We start from the raw sequence: 18457 nt of genomic DNA, 5'->3' as shown, positions 1-18457 counted from the left end.
GTGAACAAATCAATTGCTATACCCATTGCGTTCTCTCCTAATCTTTTGACCCACAGCTTCTACCATGTACACACATTATTAGGAAGAAGAATGGTTATCTTCTAACTTGCAGTTATATTAGAGAATGTTGAAATGAATTGCATATGATTACTCATTTAAATTGTTTTCAAAGACTTCAGAGAGTGCAGTATGCAGTTTTATTCCCCTTTCTCATACTTTTTTAAAAAAAATTAATGGCACTGCAGTTATAAGAAATGAACATCTTTTCCCATAAGGATGATCATGTTTTTATACCCTGTAGACATAGAAATACATCATTTAAGTAATCATCTTATTTGTCAGGGGAGCAAAAGAAAGCTAGTCTGTTTGGCGACACTGAATCAATTACAGCAAGTGTGATGAAAGTCTGCAATGAACAAAGCCACAAAACCCAGACATTCAACTAGGAAAATAGAGCCAACCTAGAACCTTTCCCCTAATTTAGAAATGATAAATAAAATAAAGCTTAATATATAGCCAAGCTCAAAGGAATGGGAAAAAAAGCAGGTATCAGAAACAAATAGAAAAATTCTAGGAATAAATCCTAACTGACATCTAGGAATACTATTAATCCATTAATCCTGAGGAAATGTTGGCAACAAAGATTCATGGAGGTAGACTATAGAGTCTAGGAGCTTGAGGATGATTGTTCATGCTGGTACAAAGGACAAGTCTTTGGGTCTTCCTGAGAGGGAAATTTAGAATAAATGTCTGCACCAAACCAGGTCCTTAATGTGCTATTCTTTCAGTGAAATTGAATGGCTCTCACTGACTCAAGAAAAAAGTTAAAAAAAAAAAAATCTCCCATAAGAAACCAACACCTGAAGTCAACACAGTACAAGTTTGTAAACAAAATGTATGTTATCACACAGTATAAAAAAATACACTAGAGAAATTTAACATAAAAACTTTAGGGGGTACACATTGAAGAATAATATCAAGACTTCTAAAACATTTTAAATTGTCTAAATCAAGCATACTATTAAAAAAAAAAAAAAACCTGAGAAGAATGGGAAAAATCACAACTAACCAACTAATCTTAGTGTGCTTCTGATAATGTGTAATGATATCCAGATTTCAATATTTAATATATCAGCTTATATTAAAATATTTTTAAGGCCAAGCATAAATGTTATGAAGCCAAGTGTTATATGGGCGTAAAAACTATGCCCTCAGAGCCGACTATGTTTTATTACTTTCCTGAATCCTTTTGTTATCTTCAGGTTCTGACATACTAAAAGTAAAGCGAATGCTTGTTTTTCATGAAAGTAAAGACAAGTTTGAAAAGAATTTTAAATAAATGCTGATAGAGAATGAAAAAAAATGTATAAGAGAAAGTAAAGAGTAACTTTAAGAGAGGTTTAGACTGGTTCAATATATTCATTTTTGGCACAGGCAGAAAATCCAATCCAAATTCAGACTGTCAGCTTTTCTACTGGGTACTATTTCCACTTTTTATCCTTCTTAAAATTATGAAATGCTTTGCTGCTGCTGCTACTGCTAAGTCACTTCAGTCATGTCCGACTCTGTGTGACCCCATAGACAGCAGCCCACCAGGCTCCCCAGTCCCAGGGATTCTCCAGGCAAGAACACTGGAGTAGGTTGCCATTTCCTTCTCCAATGCATGAAAGTGAAAAAGTGAAAGTGAAGCCGCTCAGTCATATCCGACTCTTAGTGACCCCATGGACTGCAGCCTACCAGGCTCCTCCACCCATGGGGTTTTCCAGGCAAGAGTACTGGAGTGGGGTGCCATTGCCTTCTCCAATGCTTTGCTATATAAATCTAAAAACTTATTTTAAAAACTAAATGAACATTGTTGAATACCCAAATACCTATTAACCTATAAAATTTGAGAAAAATGCCAATTTTGTGTAAATACTTTCTGCTTATTCTAAAAATATTTTACAAAACATTGACTCAAGAAACACTATTGGTACAACAAAAGTAGATTTCAGTTAATGATAGTCTCTAATGTGATTGTTCTTTGCTTTACTTCTTCCAAATTTTCTAGTAATACAAATCAAAAATCAAGATAACTCCAGTAAAGTCTAACCCAAAAGTAAATTGCAAAAAGTATCAAAATGTCTGAGAGCTGTTTCAGCAACAAATGAAACTCTCATTATAACAATTAGAATAAGCCATATATTGGAAGGGAGAAAGGATGGAGGGAGGAGAAGGGAGAGAAGGAAGGAGAGAGAAAAAGGAAGAGAAGAAAGGCATAAAATAGGGCTTCCCAATCCTCACTGTAGATTAGAATCGCATTTGAGCTTTCTTAAAAGTTCAAGTGGTGTTATTAAGCAAATAACTGTGGAGAAAGGGGACCTCGGAATCTGCTCTTTCAGCTATAACACATGTAATTGTAATGTCTATTGAGATTTTAATGCTATTGGCAAACAATTTTTTTTCTTTTATTAACTCAGTTGCAATATGATTTTGATTTCCACTCATCTATTGAAGTTTCCATTCAGTGATACCCCAAATGTCAATCTTAAGTAACATTTACCTTTATTATCTATATAAATATTTCTACTAAGTCCTTTTTCCTTAGCTGGCATTATTTAACCCTCCTGAAATGGTTGAGCCACTGGCCTCTGTGGCACTGCATTTTCTTTATTCTCCTTGAATTTTTCCAACGGTTCCTTCCCTCTCCCTTTCTGAACATTTTTTGTTTTCTTTCTTTTATTTAGATGTTGTGCTTTCCAGAGAACTATCTTCTCACCATATTTATTCTCATCTACTTACCTTATTCAATTATACCAATATACCAACAACTTCCAACCACAGATTTACTCTCGTGAACTTCAAACACATGTTTACTAACTGCTGGAACTGCTTATGTGGATTTGCCTCAAACTCAAAATGTCCTGAAAGTGAACCAATGATCTTTCTCCTTAAATTAGTTTGACCTCATTTTTATTTAATCCTGAACTTCACATGCCATCCTCCTCCCAGCCATTCAAGGGAGATATGAAAGTGTTCCTGAACTATCTATCTCTTCTTTTGTCTTGAAAGTGTAGTCTTTGTGACTTCATGAGATATAGCCCACAAGTCTGCTTTGTCCATGGAATTCTCCAAGCAAGAATACTGGAGTGGGTAGGCATTCCCTTCTCCAGGGGATCTTCCTGACCCAGGGATCAAACCCAAGTCTCCTGCATCTCAGGAGGATTCATTACTGTCTGAGTCACCAGGGAAGCCCCTCCTATGTATTTATTGGGCTAATATCCCAATATCTTTCTTCTTGTTGTTATGATTAGGTTCTGATTCAGATTTCTTCAGCTCTTACCTTCAGTATGCAATATTGTTCTCTCACTCCCTTTGGCAACCTTGGGCTTACTTAAATTCAGCCTTTGCAGAATCACCAGAATACCCTACTTTATCACTGTTCTGTTCATGATGGCAATTGTCTTGCTGTTCACATTGTCTCTCTGTTCGCTGAACCTAGGGTGGCAAGGCATGAGCTACAATGCTGGAAGAAGATGTGAGGAACTGTAGGAACTGCAGACATGTTTATTCTCTCCTGGCTGGCATGGCAGCCATAACACAGACTCTCTCCTGGCTGGTGTAGCAGCTGTAGCAGCAGCCAGAATATAACCATAATATAGCCATAATGAAGCCATAATATAACATAACCATGATGTCGCTCCAATGTAGCCCCAGTGCAGCAGCATCCAGGGCTTTCATGGTGAAACAGCTGTTCAGCTCAGTTCAGTTCAGTTGCTCAGTCATGTCCAACTCTTTGCAACCCCATGGGCTGCAGCACTTCAGGCCTCTATGTCTATCACCAGCTCCCGGAGCTTGCTCAAACTCATGTCCATTGAGTCAGTGATGCCATCCAACCATCTCATCCTCTGTTGTCCCTTCTCCTCCTGCCTTCAGTCTTTCCCAGCATCAGGGTCTTTTCCAATGAGTCAGTTCTTCACATCAGGTGGTCAAAGTATTGGAGATTCCACTTCAGCTTCAGTCCTTCCAATGAATATTCAGGACTGATTCTCTTTAGGATGGACTGGTTGGATCTCCTTGCAGTCCAAGGGACTCTCAAGAGTCTTCTCCAACACCACAGTTCAAAAGCATCAATTCTTTGGAGCTCAGCTTACACCCATACATGACTACTGGAAAAGCCATAGCTTTAACTATATGCACCTTTTTTTTGTAAAGTAATGTCTCTGCTTTTTAATATGCTGTCTAGGTTTGTCATATCTTTTCTTTCAAGGAGCAAGCATCTTTTAATTCCATGGCTGCAGTCACCATCTGCAGTGTTTTTGGAGTGCAAGAAAATAAAGTCTCTCACTGTTTCCATTGTTTCCCCATCTATTTGCCCTGAAGTGATGGGACTGGATGCCATGATCTCAGATATTGCATAATCATTTTTCACCAAATGTGGGGCAAGAGCGAGAGGCCATGTGGCAAGAGAGCCTGACCATGCCATCTTGGCTAATTTGCTCTTTCCCTAAACTCCACCCCTTCAGGGTCTCTCACCTCACAATCCACATGCGATCCATCTCTTGTGATGGTCCCTTGGTGAGTAACACTGACCCTTGAATATACATCTTGCAACAGCAGTAGATGCTACAACAACGAACAGTTACATCCCCAACACACAGCAAAACCCAATGGCAGGTATTACCTGGAACTCATGTTGCAGTCCTTGCCCTCATGGGGCTAGAAGAGCCACCCACTACATGTGGAGTGCCTTTATCTTCCTTGGTCAAGTCTGGTCCTTGTAAAATTGCAGGAAAGCCTCCACAAGGTCAACTCCACCCCTTCAGGCTTTTTTATTAAGGACCTGCAAAAACTCCCTACAGGTGCCAGGCCCACCCCTTCAAGGAGGGGAATTTTGGCATTCACAGGGCACCACATCATTCCAAATGCTTTCACATTGTTCTAAACCCGCAGGAGAATGAGAAGTTAGTAGCACATCACAGGGCGTGGCCTTTACAGTTCACTGCTCTAAATCTACATTATAGAACACAGCATAAACCTACATCATACATTATAGGACAAAGCCTTTCACACAGGGAGCCTTCCAATTTCCAAAGGTAAGGACACAGCCTCTGGCTAGATGTAAACAAGGTTGCATTTAGCACTAGTGTCAACCAGGGCCATTACTCTCTGTACATGAGCTAGTGACCAATGAATTCCAAGTTCTACATGCGGTCTCCAGTCCCTGACTCTTCAGGAGGGCACCTTGGTCTGAGCCCTATTCAAAGTGGAAAAGGGCATCATCCAAAAGAACATTCTTGGGCGCCATGTAATCTTTTAACTGAACCACCTGTACCTCTTGCTGTGGATGCATCCCAAACTGAAACTTCTGCTCTGGTCTCAGTTGCCTCCACAGCTCTAGGAGCAGAGCACTGGGCTGTGTATCAATTTTATTTGTCAATTCCCACTGCCAACAAATCAGCCCACATTTGCATTCTCATCACCAGGAGGGGGCCTTTACCAGCTCAGGCCCCCTTCAGGGTCTTCACACTTCTAACCCCTTTGCCTCCTGCTGTCCCTCTGTTTCTCCCAAGCTAGCCACTATCAAGGTCACCTCATAGATGCGGCACCTCACCTAAGTCACAAGAATAGCAGTCCTGGACTCAAAAACAGTAGATGGGGCATTGTTCAAAATAGCATATTGAATGCTGCCAGTAAAATGCTTGTCATCTGGGCCTCGGGTATTTAGGTTAAATATCAATGCTTCATGCCCAGTTCTCTCATCATTTGGGTCAACTTGGTATAGATCTGCCATTTATTCACAGTATCCAGGAGCTTTCCCATGTTTGATCACATAATGTGGGTGGCAGCATTAATCCATTCCACGAAGGCATGCATTTGGTTAGGCCTCCCTTGCATGAGTGGTCTAGCCTTCTGCAACCTTTGTCTCAATGAAGGGTAAATGGTTACAGATGCCAACCCTCCAAAATCACTACAGATGATGGCTGCAGCCATGAAATTAAAAGATGCTTGCTTCTTGGAAGAAAAGTTATGATCAACCTAGACAGCATAGTAAAAAGCAGATACATTACTTTGACAACTAAAGTCCGTCTAGTCAAAGCTGTGGTTTTTCCAATAGTCGTGTCTGGATGTGAGAGTTGGACTATAAAGAAAGCTGAGCACCAAAGAATTATGCTTTTGAACTGTGGTGTTGGAGAAGACTCTTTAGAGTCCCTTGGACAGCAAAGACATCCAACCAGTCCATCCTAAAGGAAATCAGTCCTGAATACTCATTGGAAGGACTGATGCTGAAGCTGAAATTCCAATATGTTGGCCACCTGATGTGAAGAACTGACTCATTGGAAAAGACCCTGATGCTGGGAAAGATTGAAGGCAGGAGAAGGGGGTGACAGAAGATGAGGTGGTTAGATGGCATCACCAACTCAATGGACAAGAGTTTGAGTAAGCTCTGGGAGTTGGTGATGGAAAGGGAGGCTTAGAGCACTGCAGTCCATGGGGTCGCAAAGAATCAGACATGACTAAGCAACTGAACTGAACTGGACTGATTCTATTTCATCCGTAACACATATGATACTGTCCACCCCTGTGTCCACTGAACTGGACTGATTCTATTTCATCCATAACACATATGATACTGTCCACCCCTGTGTCCACTGAACTGGACTGATTCTATTTCATCCATAACACATATGATACTGTCCACCCCTGTGTCCACTGAACTGGACTGATTCTATTTCATCCGTAACACATATGATACTGTCCAGGGTCCCAAAGTCACAAAAACCATGCTGCTAATGTCTCCCCCCCAACCCCACCCCCCATGCTTTTGCCAAAACTGCTCACCCAAGTCAACCAACTCCACATGAGTACATGATTGATATGTTGTGAACTCAGTCACATTGGGGGCCCCTTGAGGATGTCCACCCAGGCCATAGGCTGCTCATGCTTTACTTTCTGCTGTACAACAGGCCTCGCTGCCAAGCAGGTATTCTCAGTCTCACAACGTCCATCATCGTTATCCTTAATCTCATAATGTTCATCATCACTGTCACTTCCTGCCTTACTGTCAGAGATGCTGGATTCTTCAAGGCCATGGGTTTAGGGCCACAAGGCCCTAACATCAAAATACATTGCTCTAGTTCTTCCTAACATCTCTGCACATTGTGCACTGGTGCAGCATTGTATAGGGTATGATCCATATCCACCTCCAGGGTAGTCAGGAAAATCCACCTGATGGTGCCGGCAGCAGTCCATGCTGCCTTGTTCAGCAAACAGGAATTCACTGCCTGTAATGCCTTTTCAGTGCTATCCAGTGAACTGTCCACTGCCTCCGAGTCTTCCACCAGAATCCACGCTGAGAGGACTGTGGCCACATGGTACCATATGCCATAAGGTGGCCACTGGCTTCCTCCATCCGTTGGAGCGCCGGGCTCCTCTACCTGTTCATATCCTGCAAACTATACCAATTGTATCACTGTTCCTGTTCGTGATGTCAATTGTCTTGCTGTTCACATTGATCGCTGAACCTAAGGGGCAAGCTAAGAGGCTGGAATAAGACGTGAGAAGCCACAGGAACTGCAGACACATTTATTCTCTCCTGGCTGGCATGGCAGCCATAACACAGCTTCTTTCCTGGCTAATACAGCAGCTGCAGCAGCAGTCAGAAATGACCATAATATGGCCATAATGGAACCCTAACATAACCTCACATAAGATAATCATGTGCAGCAGCAGCCAGGGCTTTCATGCTGAAATTCCTATAGGTGTATGGCACAAAATAGCCCATGGCCAAGCACCTCATGACTTGCATGTGCAGTGCTCTAAGTGATCTCAGCTGTTACATAATTATTATTTACAAAACGTGGGGCAAGAGCGAGAGGCCGTGGTGTGAGAGAGCCCAACTGCATCATCATGGCTAATTTGTTCTTTCCCCACACCTACAGATGTACATATTTATGTCATCTCTTTGCTAGAAAACATCCAGGATAGAGCGCAAGTTCCTTAACACAACATACACACCATGTGAATCTGTGTGTAGTCATTTGGATTTATTTCCAGTATCTCTAACCTCTAATTCCTTTCCTGGGATTTTTCACTCCAGTAACTCAGAACTGTGGTGGTGGCTCAAAATCTTACTCCTTGACTAATTTTTTTGCCTTCTCGCATTTCATCATCAATCCATCAACAATTCCAATCAGTTCTAACATCACTTCCCACCACTTTACCACTACTGTCCCCACGACTAAGCACCATTCTAGTGCAAATCATTTACATATTTCATGTCTGTTTTGAAAATAGCCACTGAGGCTAGTGGACATTATTCCTCCTGCTTCCCCTGCCCCTGGCCCCTGCTTTCTCCTCACACAGTCTCATCTCTATCCAGCAGTCAGAGTTTTAAAATATAAATTCACATGTCTTTTTCACCCCTGTTATTCTCCAGCTCTATATTCGTGCTTTAGCTTTCTTCCCAGCACTTATTACCACTTGAAAAATACTTATTTTGGATCTGTGTTCTTGTTCTTTCCACTATAATGAAAGATCCATGAGAACACACACATTTTTTTCCCCCTACTTGGAGCATTCTTGGCCTACCATGACCCTCAACTAGTATTTGGTGAAAAAATTAGTAAATGAATGTAGCTCAGGCATCTCAGCAGAAGAAGTTTTTGCTGATTGACTTGTGGCTGAACTACCTTTTCCCTCAGCTTCCTTTCGATACAATGCACACCTCCATTTCTTTATTCCACATGGTTTTTCATAGGTTTGGGTAGATCTCTCTCCTTAGACTGATCTTTGAGAATGGGCAACTCTCTGTCTCATCTTTTTAGTTTCAGTGCTATCATATCATAGTGCCAGTCATCTAAAACACATTCAACACACATTAGAATTGAGTGAATGAGTGCATGGATGAATGGATAAGGGCTTTAAGAAATGTTTATGAAATAAAATATTTCAGATCTTCCTTTAATCATGAAGAGCTATAGTTCTTTGAACATAAAATACAAAATGATATAGATATCTGAATCACATATGTATGATCTTGCAACATATCTAACACAATAAAGGCTTTGTTGTTTGAGTATAACTGTTAATAAAATAATCTATCTTTCAACCATTAAATTTTGTATATTTTCAGAAATCATCTATAGCTGGGTATTTAATGAGTTCCCTTCCTTTGTGGCCGAAGACAGCCGGCGGTTCATTTCCCAGGAGACAGGCAACCTTTATATTTCTAAAGTCCAAGCATCAGATGTTGGCAGCTATATTTGTCTGGTGAAAAACACAGTGACGAATGCTCGAGTACTTAGTCCTCCAACACCACTGACTCTGCGTAATGATGGTAAGTTGCCTGACCTGGATTTAATGGTTAGCTACTTCAAATGTGAAAAATTGAGTATCATCTGTAAAAACAGTGAATCACTATGCTGTATATCTGAAATTAACACAATATTGTAAGTCAACTGTATGTCTATATAAAAACCCTTTTTAAAAATGTATTAGTGGCCTTCTAAACTATTAAACCTAGCACAAATAAAAAGACATTTGCAGTATTTAGAAACCCTACACTTTTAGTTAAGATTTGCATATCTTAGAACAAATTTTCTTACATAGGAAAGGGATGATCTATAGATGAGAACTATCAACCATAGCACTACCCTCGTGCCAGAAAGGGAAAGAGATTCTGAAAAGATGAACTGCAATAAAAACTCCAAAGTTCTTTTCTCTGATCTTTAGGGCCTCTATATAGCATATGTGTATAAATTGCAAGCATTTTATGAGGTTCATTTTTCAACACTTTTTCACTTTAGCCACCTTCAAATTGAATGTTCAGCTTTTAATACTTCATGGTATAGTTATAATTGTTATTATTACTTTTCCAATAATAGAAGCAGTTGGAACTTTTTTAAGTGCAATTCAGGCAGAAATGATGATTTTATATTTATAGGTATTGCCATATATCCAAAGTATCTTCAAATTTAAATACTTCATTTGTCGTTACAGACATTTACAGCTAAGCATTGCATTAAAGAAGTAAAGTGCTATATTACAGTTGATATATGATATGTGGCCTGCTCTGTCATGCAATAAAAAACCTATGAAGGTATTATTAAGAAGTGAGCTTGAGAATCCTGATGGATTGTGAAGCTTAAAAAATAATCTGTTTCAACGGTAGTCTTTATATGCTTAGTTTAGAGTATATGCTGCAGTGAAGTATGACAAGTATAACCAGAGTTTATATATAATGTATGTATTTATGTATGTATCATAATCCTATGATTCTATGAGGTAGAATGTATAAATGCAGTATCTATTTCAGAGATGAGGAAGCAAATTTTAAAGAGATACAGTGAACTACAAAAGTTCACACTGCTAGGTAACAGCATGGAGGAGAGATGAGAAATAAGAAGGAAAATTGGGAGACCAATTTAGAGGCTACCAAAACTAAGCCGCCAAGAAGTGAGGAGGGACAGAATGAAAGCTCTGGTAATAACACTGAAGGGTAGCAAATATGCCTGGGACACCAATAAGGTAGAATTGTCAGAATGTGATGATTAATTAAACATGGTGCTCTGGAGTAGGAGGACACTTTCACCTCATTCATCGGATGGGTCATGATTCTTTTCATGAAAAGAGATAAGACAGATAAAGGAACAATGAGATGTTTATGGGGCATCTATGTGGAAATACGTGGTACATATACTGAAATATAATCCTAATATGCACAAGAAAGAACTGGGCTGGATAAAGAGATTGAAGAGTCATCACTGTGTATTCCACCACTGCAGTTAAAGCTATGACTGTGTGTATAGTATGACAACCTCAAAATTATATAGGAATGTCTATAGGGTGAAAAAAATGAAGGAGAATAGATGTCCATTCTTAAAATTTATCTAGTTGGTAGCTTACAAATGAAGTGATTCTCTATAAGCCATTTTCATAAAGTTTTGACTATTTTCTCATTAATTCCTCAAGAATTTGGAATATCTTTGTTTGAAAATTGTAACATTTTGCTGACTAGACAGTAACTAATTCCATTTACACCAATTTATGCAAACTCCGAAAAGATGATGATGTGAAAGTGCCGCACTCAATATGTCAGCAAATTTTGAAAATTCAGCAGTGGCCAAAGGACTGGGATAGGTCGGTTTTCATTCCAATCCCAAAGAAAGGCAATGCCAAGGACTCAAACTACTGCACAATTGCACTCATCTCACATGCTAGTAACGGAGAAGGCGATGGCACCCCACTCCAGTACTCTTGCCTGGAATATCCCATGGACAGAGGAGCCTGGTGGGCTGCAGCCCATGGGGTCACTAAGAGTTGGACAAGACTGAGCAACTTCACTTTCACTTTTCAGTTTCATGCATTGGAGAAGGAAATGGCAACCCACTCCAGCGTTCTTGCCTGGAGAATCCCAGGGACAGGGGAGCCTGGTGGGCTGCCGCCTATGGGGTAGCACAGAGTCGGACATGACTGAAGCGACTTAGCAGGAGCACACACTAGTAAAATAATGCTCAAAATTCTCCAAGCCAGGCTTCAGCAATACATGAACTGTGAACTTCCAGATGTTCAAGCTGGTTTTCGAAAAGGCAGAGGAACCAGATATCAAATTGCCAGCATCTGCTGGATCATTGTAAAAGCAACAAGTTCCAGAAAAACATCTATTTCTGCTTTATTGACTATGCCAAAGCCTTTGACTGTGTGGATCACAATAAACTGTGGAAAATTCTGAAATGTTGGGAATACCAGACCACCTGACCTGCCTCTTAAGAAACCTGTATGCAGGTCAGGAAGCAACAGTTAGAACTGGACATGGAACAAATGACTGGTTCCAAATAGGAAAAGGAGTACCTCAAGGCTATATATTGTCACCCTGCTTTTTTAACTTATATGCAGAGTACTCATGAAAAACTCTGGGCTGGAGGAATCACAAGCTGGAATCAAGATTGCCAGGATAAATATTAATAACCTCAGATATGCAGATGACACCAACCTTATGGCAGAAAGTGAAGAACTAAAGAGTCTCTTGATGAAAGTGAAAGAGGAGAATGAAAAAGTTGGCTTAAAGCTCAACATTCAGAAAACTAAGATCATGGCATCCAGCCCCATCACTTCATGGCAAATAGATGGGGAAACAGTGGAAACAGTGGCAGACTTTATTTTCCTGGGCTCCAAAATCACTACAGATGGTGACTGCAGCCATGAAATTAAAAAACGCTTACTCCTTGGAAGGAAAGTTATGACCAACCTAGATAGCATATTCAAAAGCAGAGACATTACTTTGCCAACAAAGGTCCATCTAGTCAAGGCTATGGTTTTTCCAGTAGTCATGTATGGATATGAAAGTTGGACTATAAATAAAGCTGAGTGATGAAGAATTGATGCTTTTGAACTGTGGTGTGGAGAAGACTCTTGAGAGTCCCTTTGGACTGCAAGGAGATCCAACTGGTCCATCCTAAAGGAGATCAGTCCTGGGTGTGCATTCAAAGGACTGATGTTGAAGTTGAAACTCCAATACTTTGGCTACCTGATGCAGAGAGCTGACCCATTTGAAAAGACCCTGATGCTGGGAAAGATTGGGGGCAGGAGGAGAAGGGGACGACAGAGGATGAGATGGTTGGATGGCATCATCAACTCGATGGACATGGGTTTGGGTGAACTCCGAGTGTTGGTGATGGACAGGGAGGCCTGGCGTCATGCGGTTTGTGGGGGTCACAAAGAGTCAGACCCGACTGAGCGACTGAACTGAACTGATGTAATAATACCATGCATTTGGATAAGACCTGAGATTGTTTACGCTGTTCTGCCTTCTTTTCACACAACAAGCCTAAACATTACATTGACTTTCACAAAGGAGAAAAGCACATGTGGAGTCAGAATCCAAAAATTGATTCCACCTTCACTAGTGATTTAAAAGCTCAGTACTTATAATCAGCACTCTCGCATTTCTTTTATTTCATGGCCTAGTTGTAGCACTTAACTTTACCTTCTACTTTCCCTTGTCAAGCATTTATAGAATGATTAGTGTAATTTGTTTGCTGGTATTTAAACTCATTTGCCCTTCTGATTCTGTTGCTCTTGTTTGTCAAAACGTCACTCCCATTGAACTCGTATACACTTAAGTTGTGACTGCTTTGGAACCTGAAAGCTATTAGAAAGTTACACTCATGAAGCATGCATGATCACCAGCTTCAACATTGTCCTTCAATCCTAGTAAGTTGATGTGGATGGTTAATTCGTAATTCTGCCAAAAGTTTTTGGAATCTTGTCTTCTTTTCTCAAACTGGAGAGCCTCCTTCTCTACCCACTGCTTTACAAAACTATTTAAGTGTCAAGTTTATTTTCCTATGAATGGAAATTCAAATCTAACTACATCTCCATTTATACTGTTTTTCCCTTATTCTAATTCAGTAGAGATATTCCACTTTCCCTCCTCCTGCTAAAACCAGTTCCTCCCTCTTAGGCTATTGATTTTCATTCTCACTGGCCTTTTCAGAGCATACAACTTTGGCCTTTTCAGTCATTGTTTCTTATATAACTAAAATTATATCTTTAAGTTAAAAAATATTTTTAGTCGTATTGTTGAATTTACTAAAGCAGTTGAAATTGTTGACTTTTTTTTTACAAACTTCTATATTAAAAAAATTTGTTTGTGAAGTACTATATGAAAGGCTCAATAAAATTTTAAAATAAAAGTGTTATTTTAAAGTTAACATCTAAGTTAAAAGAAACAGGTGGAAAATACCTGCTAAATTTGAACTACATCATTCAATAACAGTCTTTTTAAGATTTTTGTTAGAAAAGTTGGAAAATTCACATTTGTTCTTTCTATAATTTATCTAAGGTTGTTGTTTTCTTGGTGATTGTCTACTAATTTTTACTTTTTAACATAGAGATATACCCTTATCAAAGGAATGTAGAGGTTTATAAGTGCAGATAAGAGGAGGGAAAAGCCAAACCTCTCTTCCATTCAATCTCATTCCTTAAAGCCAGTTATCTAACTTCTCATATTTTTCTTCCCAAGGTTTTCATATAAACCGTGCTTCTTGTTTAATCAAGTTTAGAGAATAGCTGTTCACTCCCCCATATGATATACACGTTTCTTCTATCCACCCACATATTATATTTATATAATACTTTTCTGTTCTTTCCTTTTTAATTTGACCATGTGCTTAAATCCCTACTATCCTTTTAACTCTTGGAAATAATTCTTGACTTTCTATTATACAAAGTGATAGTTTTACTCCTATTTTTCCTTTACCTTTTCTACGTTACTTTTATGTCCTTTCATCTGCCGCTTTTACTCTGATATTCTCTTCTGTAAATGTAACCAAGAGTTCTAAACTTTCCCGTAGACTGACTGTAAAAGCTGAAAATAAGTAGATGTTAACTTCATGGGAAATAGATGGGGAAACAGTGGAAACAGTGTCAGACTTTATTTTTGGGGGCTCCAAAATCACTGCAGATGGTGATTGTAGCCATGAAATTAAAAGACACTTACTCCTTGGAAGGAAATTTATGACCAACCTAGACAGCATATTCAAAAGCAGAGACATTGCTTTGCCAACAAAGGTCTGTCTAGTCAAGGCTATGGTTTTTCCTGTGGTCATGTATGGATGCGAGAGGTGGACTGTGAAGAAAGCTGAGCGCCAAAGAATTGATGCTTTTGAACTGTGGTGTTGGAGAAGACTCTTGAGAATCCCTTGGACTGCAAGGAGATCCAACCAGTCCATTCTAAAGGAGATCAGTCCTGGGTGTTCTTTGGAAGGACTGGTTAGTTAGTTACTTAGTTCAGTCGCTCAGTCGTGTCCAACTCTGCGACCCCATGAAAGCTGAAACTCCAATACTTTGGCCACCTCATGTGAAGAGTTGACTCATTGGAAAAGACTCTGATGCTGGGAGGGATTGGGGGCAGGAGGAGAAGGAGATGACAGAGGATGAGATGGCTGGATGGCATCACTGACTTGATGGACATGAGTTTGGGTGAACTCCGGGAGATGGTGCAGGACAGGGAGGCCTGGCGTGCTGCGATTCATGGGGTCGCAAAGAGTCAGACACGACTGAGCAAATGAACTGAACTGAACTGAACTGAACAAATGAGTAGTAGACAATTAGCATTCAGTACCATATTGTTATAGATTTTAAAGCTATTTGTGGACATGTGTTCTTTCCTGGACGTGTTTTTCATGAGTGAACCCTTAAATTGATTATAACAAGGAAATAATATTGTGATACACTTTAAATGTTATTTCTCTTAAAATTTTGCTATACAAACAATTCAGTTTCAATAATAGTGATGAAATATGACCATGATTCTCAACGATGCGAATGATGAATAAACCATTACTGTGGTTATGAAAACCCGTGAAGGAGGCGGTGATGTGAGCCACACTGCCACCTGTGTGCATGCCAACCCTCCGCTCCTGCACTCGCCAGCAGCCCCCCAGCTGTGTCCTCTGGGACCACCAAGGAGGGGCATCCCTGGAGGCTGTGCTGCCTGCAGAGTGATGCTGGCACTGCCCAGCTGAGGGGGAACTCTGACGTCCTGGCGAGTTTGTGGCAAGGGGCTGGGTTCAAATGAAAAATTCTGAACTCCCTGGGGATAAAAAAGAAAAGAAAGAAAGCCCGTGAAATGAATATGAAATGAAGTGAGCTTAGGACGAAGCCTTGAATTATTCAAATTGCAATGGAAATATAAAGAATGAAAGCCCTATAAAGGATAGCGAGTAGAGATGAGCACAGTAAGAGGAAAAACAGTAATGTAGTGTCAAGGAAATCAAGGAAAATGAGTATTTCAATGATAAGTGGGCATACATCTCAAGTTGGTGGACTGGGTTCCTGTATTTGTCTCCTGTCTCTATTCTGAAACCTGGTAGAAATATTCATATCATCAATGAGGAGAGGTAGCATTTCATTAACAAATGAGACACATTGACATATTTTTAGAAGGATAAGGAAGGATGTGAGTTTAAGGATTAGTCGGGCTCGGTTTCTCAGTTGTGTCCGACTCTTTGCAACCCTATGGACTGTAGTCCACCAGGCTCTTTTGTCCATGGGATTTCCCCCAATAAGAATACTGGAGGGGGTTGCCACTTCCTCCCTGGGGGGATCTTTCAGACCCAGGGATCAAACCTGCTTCTCCTACATTGCAGGCAGATTCTTTACCACTGAGCCAACCTAGAGTAAAGTTTATGGGATCCAAAAAAAGGGCTAAAAGCCATGTACCCAGTGGAAACTTCCCTGTCCCTACATTTGATAAGACCAAAAGGCTTGTCTCAATGACATGAGTGAACTTCCCAAGGAAAGCTAAAGTTGTTAATGTGAATTGTGGCACAGAATGCAAAACCTTCTCATTTTTGCACGTGAATGTCTGCAGCCCAACACTCAGTTCCAGGCCTTCACATCAAAGCAGAACTGACTGTCAACCCACCTCTCACAGTCACCCCATCTGAGAAAGAAGCCAAGCTTACCACACTGGGAAACACACTACAGTGTCCAAGCTTCTTAGACATAGTATTTATATACATTGCTAAATGAACTCTTTCTATTAAAACTTACCGAGCTCACTGAAGGGATATAGAGTTTATATCAATATAATAGGCAAAAAAAGAAAAAAAAAACAAGAAATATTTAATATCATTTCTGGTGGCTCAGATGGCAAAGAATCTGCCTGGAGTGTAGAAGTCTAAGGTTCAGTCCCTGGGTAAAAAGGATATGCTGGAGAAGGGAATAGCTTCCCACTCCATTATTCTTGCCTGGAGAATGCCATGGACAGAGGAACCTGGCAGGCTACAGTTCATGGGGTCACAAAGAGTCTGATATGACTGAGCAACTAACAATTTCGTTTTCACAGAAAGGCATTCAATAGTTTGGAATTGTTCTTAATTCAAAAGACTTTTACATTACTATTTGATCTCTCTTCAAAATAGTAATTGAAGAGTGTGTTGGTAAGAAGGACATATTCTTGAATGACTTCCCAAGTAGGTGGCTTATATTAAACACTTAGTCTGAAAATAAAAATAGAATATGATCATGAATGATTCCATTTTTGCATCACAGTCAGCTGCAATTCCTGCTGGGTTTTACAAACCTCTCACTGCAGAGACAGGCATTATAATGGATATTTCTGAAAACTTGGCAAACATCTCTGCAGGGGTTTGAATATAAAAATTACCTTTAATCTGCTGTGACCATAGAGTTAGCTATAAAAATCATTTCAGAACATTGTGTTTTTGCATGTCTCAGAAAAAAAAAGGAAGATCTTTCTAAAAATAACAGACACTATATACATAGGCAAATTATTTCCTTTTAGGTAAAAATAAAGCTTTATAAACTGTTATAAAATATATTATCTTGGCTTGGAACAAAATGTGTTTATAGATAGTTTATATGAAATGTATTCCAGACAGCAGTAGTGTGGGTTGGGGTGGGGTTGAGGAATGAAATAGTGAAAAGGGGGGTTGCATTATGGAGACGACCACTTTGACAGGCAGCTGAAGCTTGGTCCCACAGTACCAGAACCTTATGAGATGCATTCAGGATAGTCTTGTTGGCAGACATATCAATGGGTTTCCATCCCTAAAGGTGACTCCACAGGCAGTTCATTCCCATGTGTATTTACAGAATGCTCTCCAGTTGCAACTAAGTGAAACTGGTTGTGTCTCCACAGACCTGGCTGCAGTGGCACTTGCAGGGAGTAAAAATTCTGGCCAAGGTCATTTAGACATGCAAAAATGATCCAGAATATACAGGGGGAAACTTTAGAAGATAGCAAGTACATGATTGACATGATCAGATTTTCCTCTGCTGGCGCTGTGAAAAATTATCTTCATACATTCACAAATCTGTTGCACACCTAGTGTGTGTCAGATAATTTGTTACACAGTGGGGATATAATGGAGGGCAAAACAAATGCAGTAATTGTCCTTAGGTAGCTTATAATATAACACAAGGGGCGATAGTACCCTAAGTACTGAGTGTAACTGTGCATCATAGTATCTGCCTGCCCTGGTGCAGTGCTCCAAGGAGCACCCTCACAGATCATTGCATTGTAAACAAGACAGACAAATGTAGCATCAAAGGCATTTATAAGTAATACAGAATTTTGCTAATGATTTGGAGGATAATTAAGAAAGAGACAACATTCTGCAAAGCATACAAAACTTTATTAATCACCCCCCTTTAACCACTTTTCTCTTTTGACAGCCTTTTATTCATACAACTGCTGTATCTCTCCCTTGATATGACACACTTCTGCCTTCCCTACACTATTATCTCTGGTCTTCTTTCAAGGTCTCACTATCTCTGCCTCATGTATGACAGGCTCAAACTTTAATTTCTATGGTCATTCAAGTTCTCAGCCTAGTTCTAAAGATGTTTTTTCAGTTTGTCTTATGTTTATTCAATCAACATTTTTTAATTTTATTCAATCAACATTTACAATTAATTGGTACATGTGAGGCATTGTTCTAAAAAC

General features: G+C 39.8%; 1 protein-coding gene across 1 annotated transcript in view; it reads left to right on the top strand.

Moving 5' to 3' along the window:
* The window catches only part of CNTN5 (contactin 5), a 1653888-nt gene that overhangs the window by 1183953 nt on the left and 451478 nt on the right, over window positions 1-18457 (top strand). Inside the window, exon 8 of the mRNA XM_061440146.1 lies at window positions 9116-9319. Coding sequence (XP_061296130.1) covers window positions 9116-9319 — 204 coding nt within the window. The remainder of the gene's footprint in view (window positions 1-9115; window positions 9320-18457) is intronic.

The sequence above is a fragment of the Bos javanicus genome, chromosome 15 (genome assembly GCF_032452875.1).
Source record: "Bos javanicus breed banteng chromosome 15, ARS-OSU_banteng_1.0, whole genome shotgun sequence".
Taxonomy (NCBI): domain Eukaryota; kingdom Metazoa; phylum Chordata; class Mammalia; order Artiodactyla; family Bovidae; genus Bos; species Bos javanicus.
Note: the sequence above shows the minus strand (reverse complement) of the source record. Positions and strands in the feature narration are given on the sequence as shown.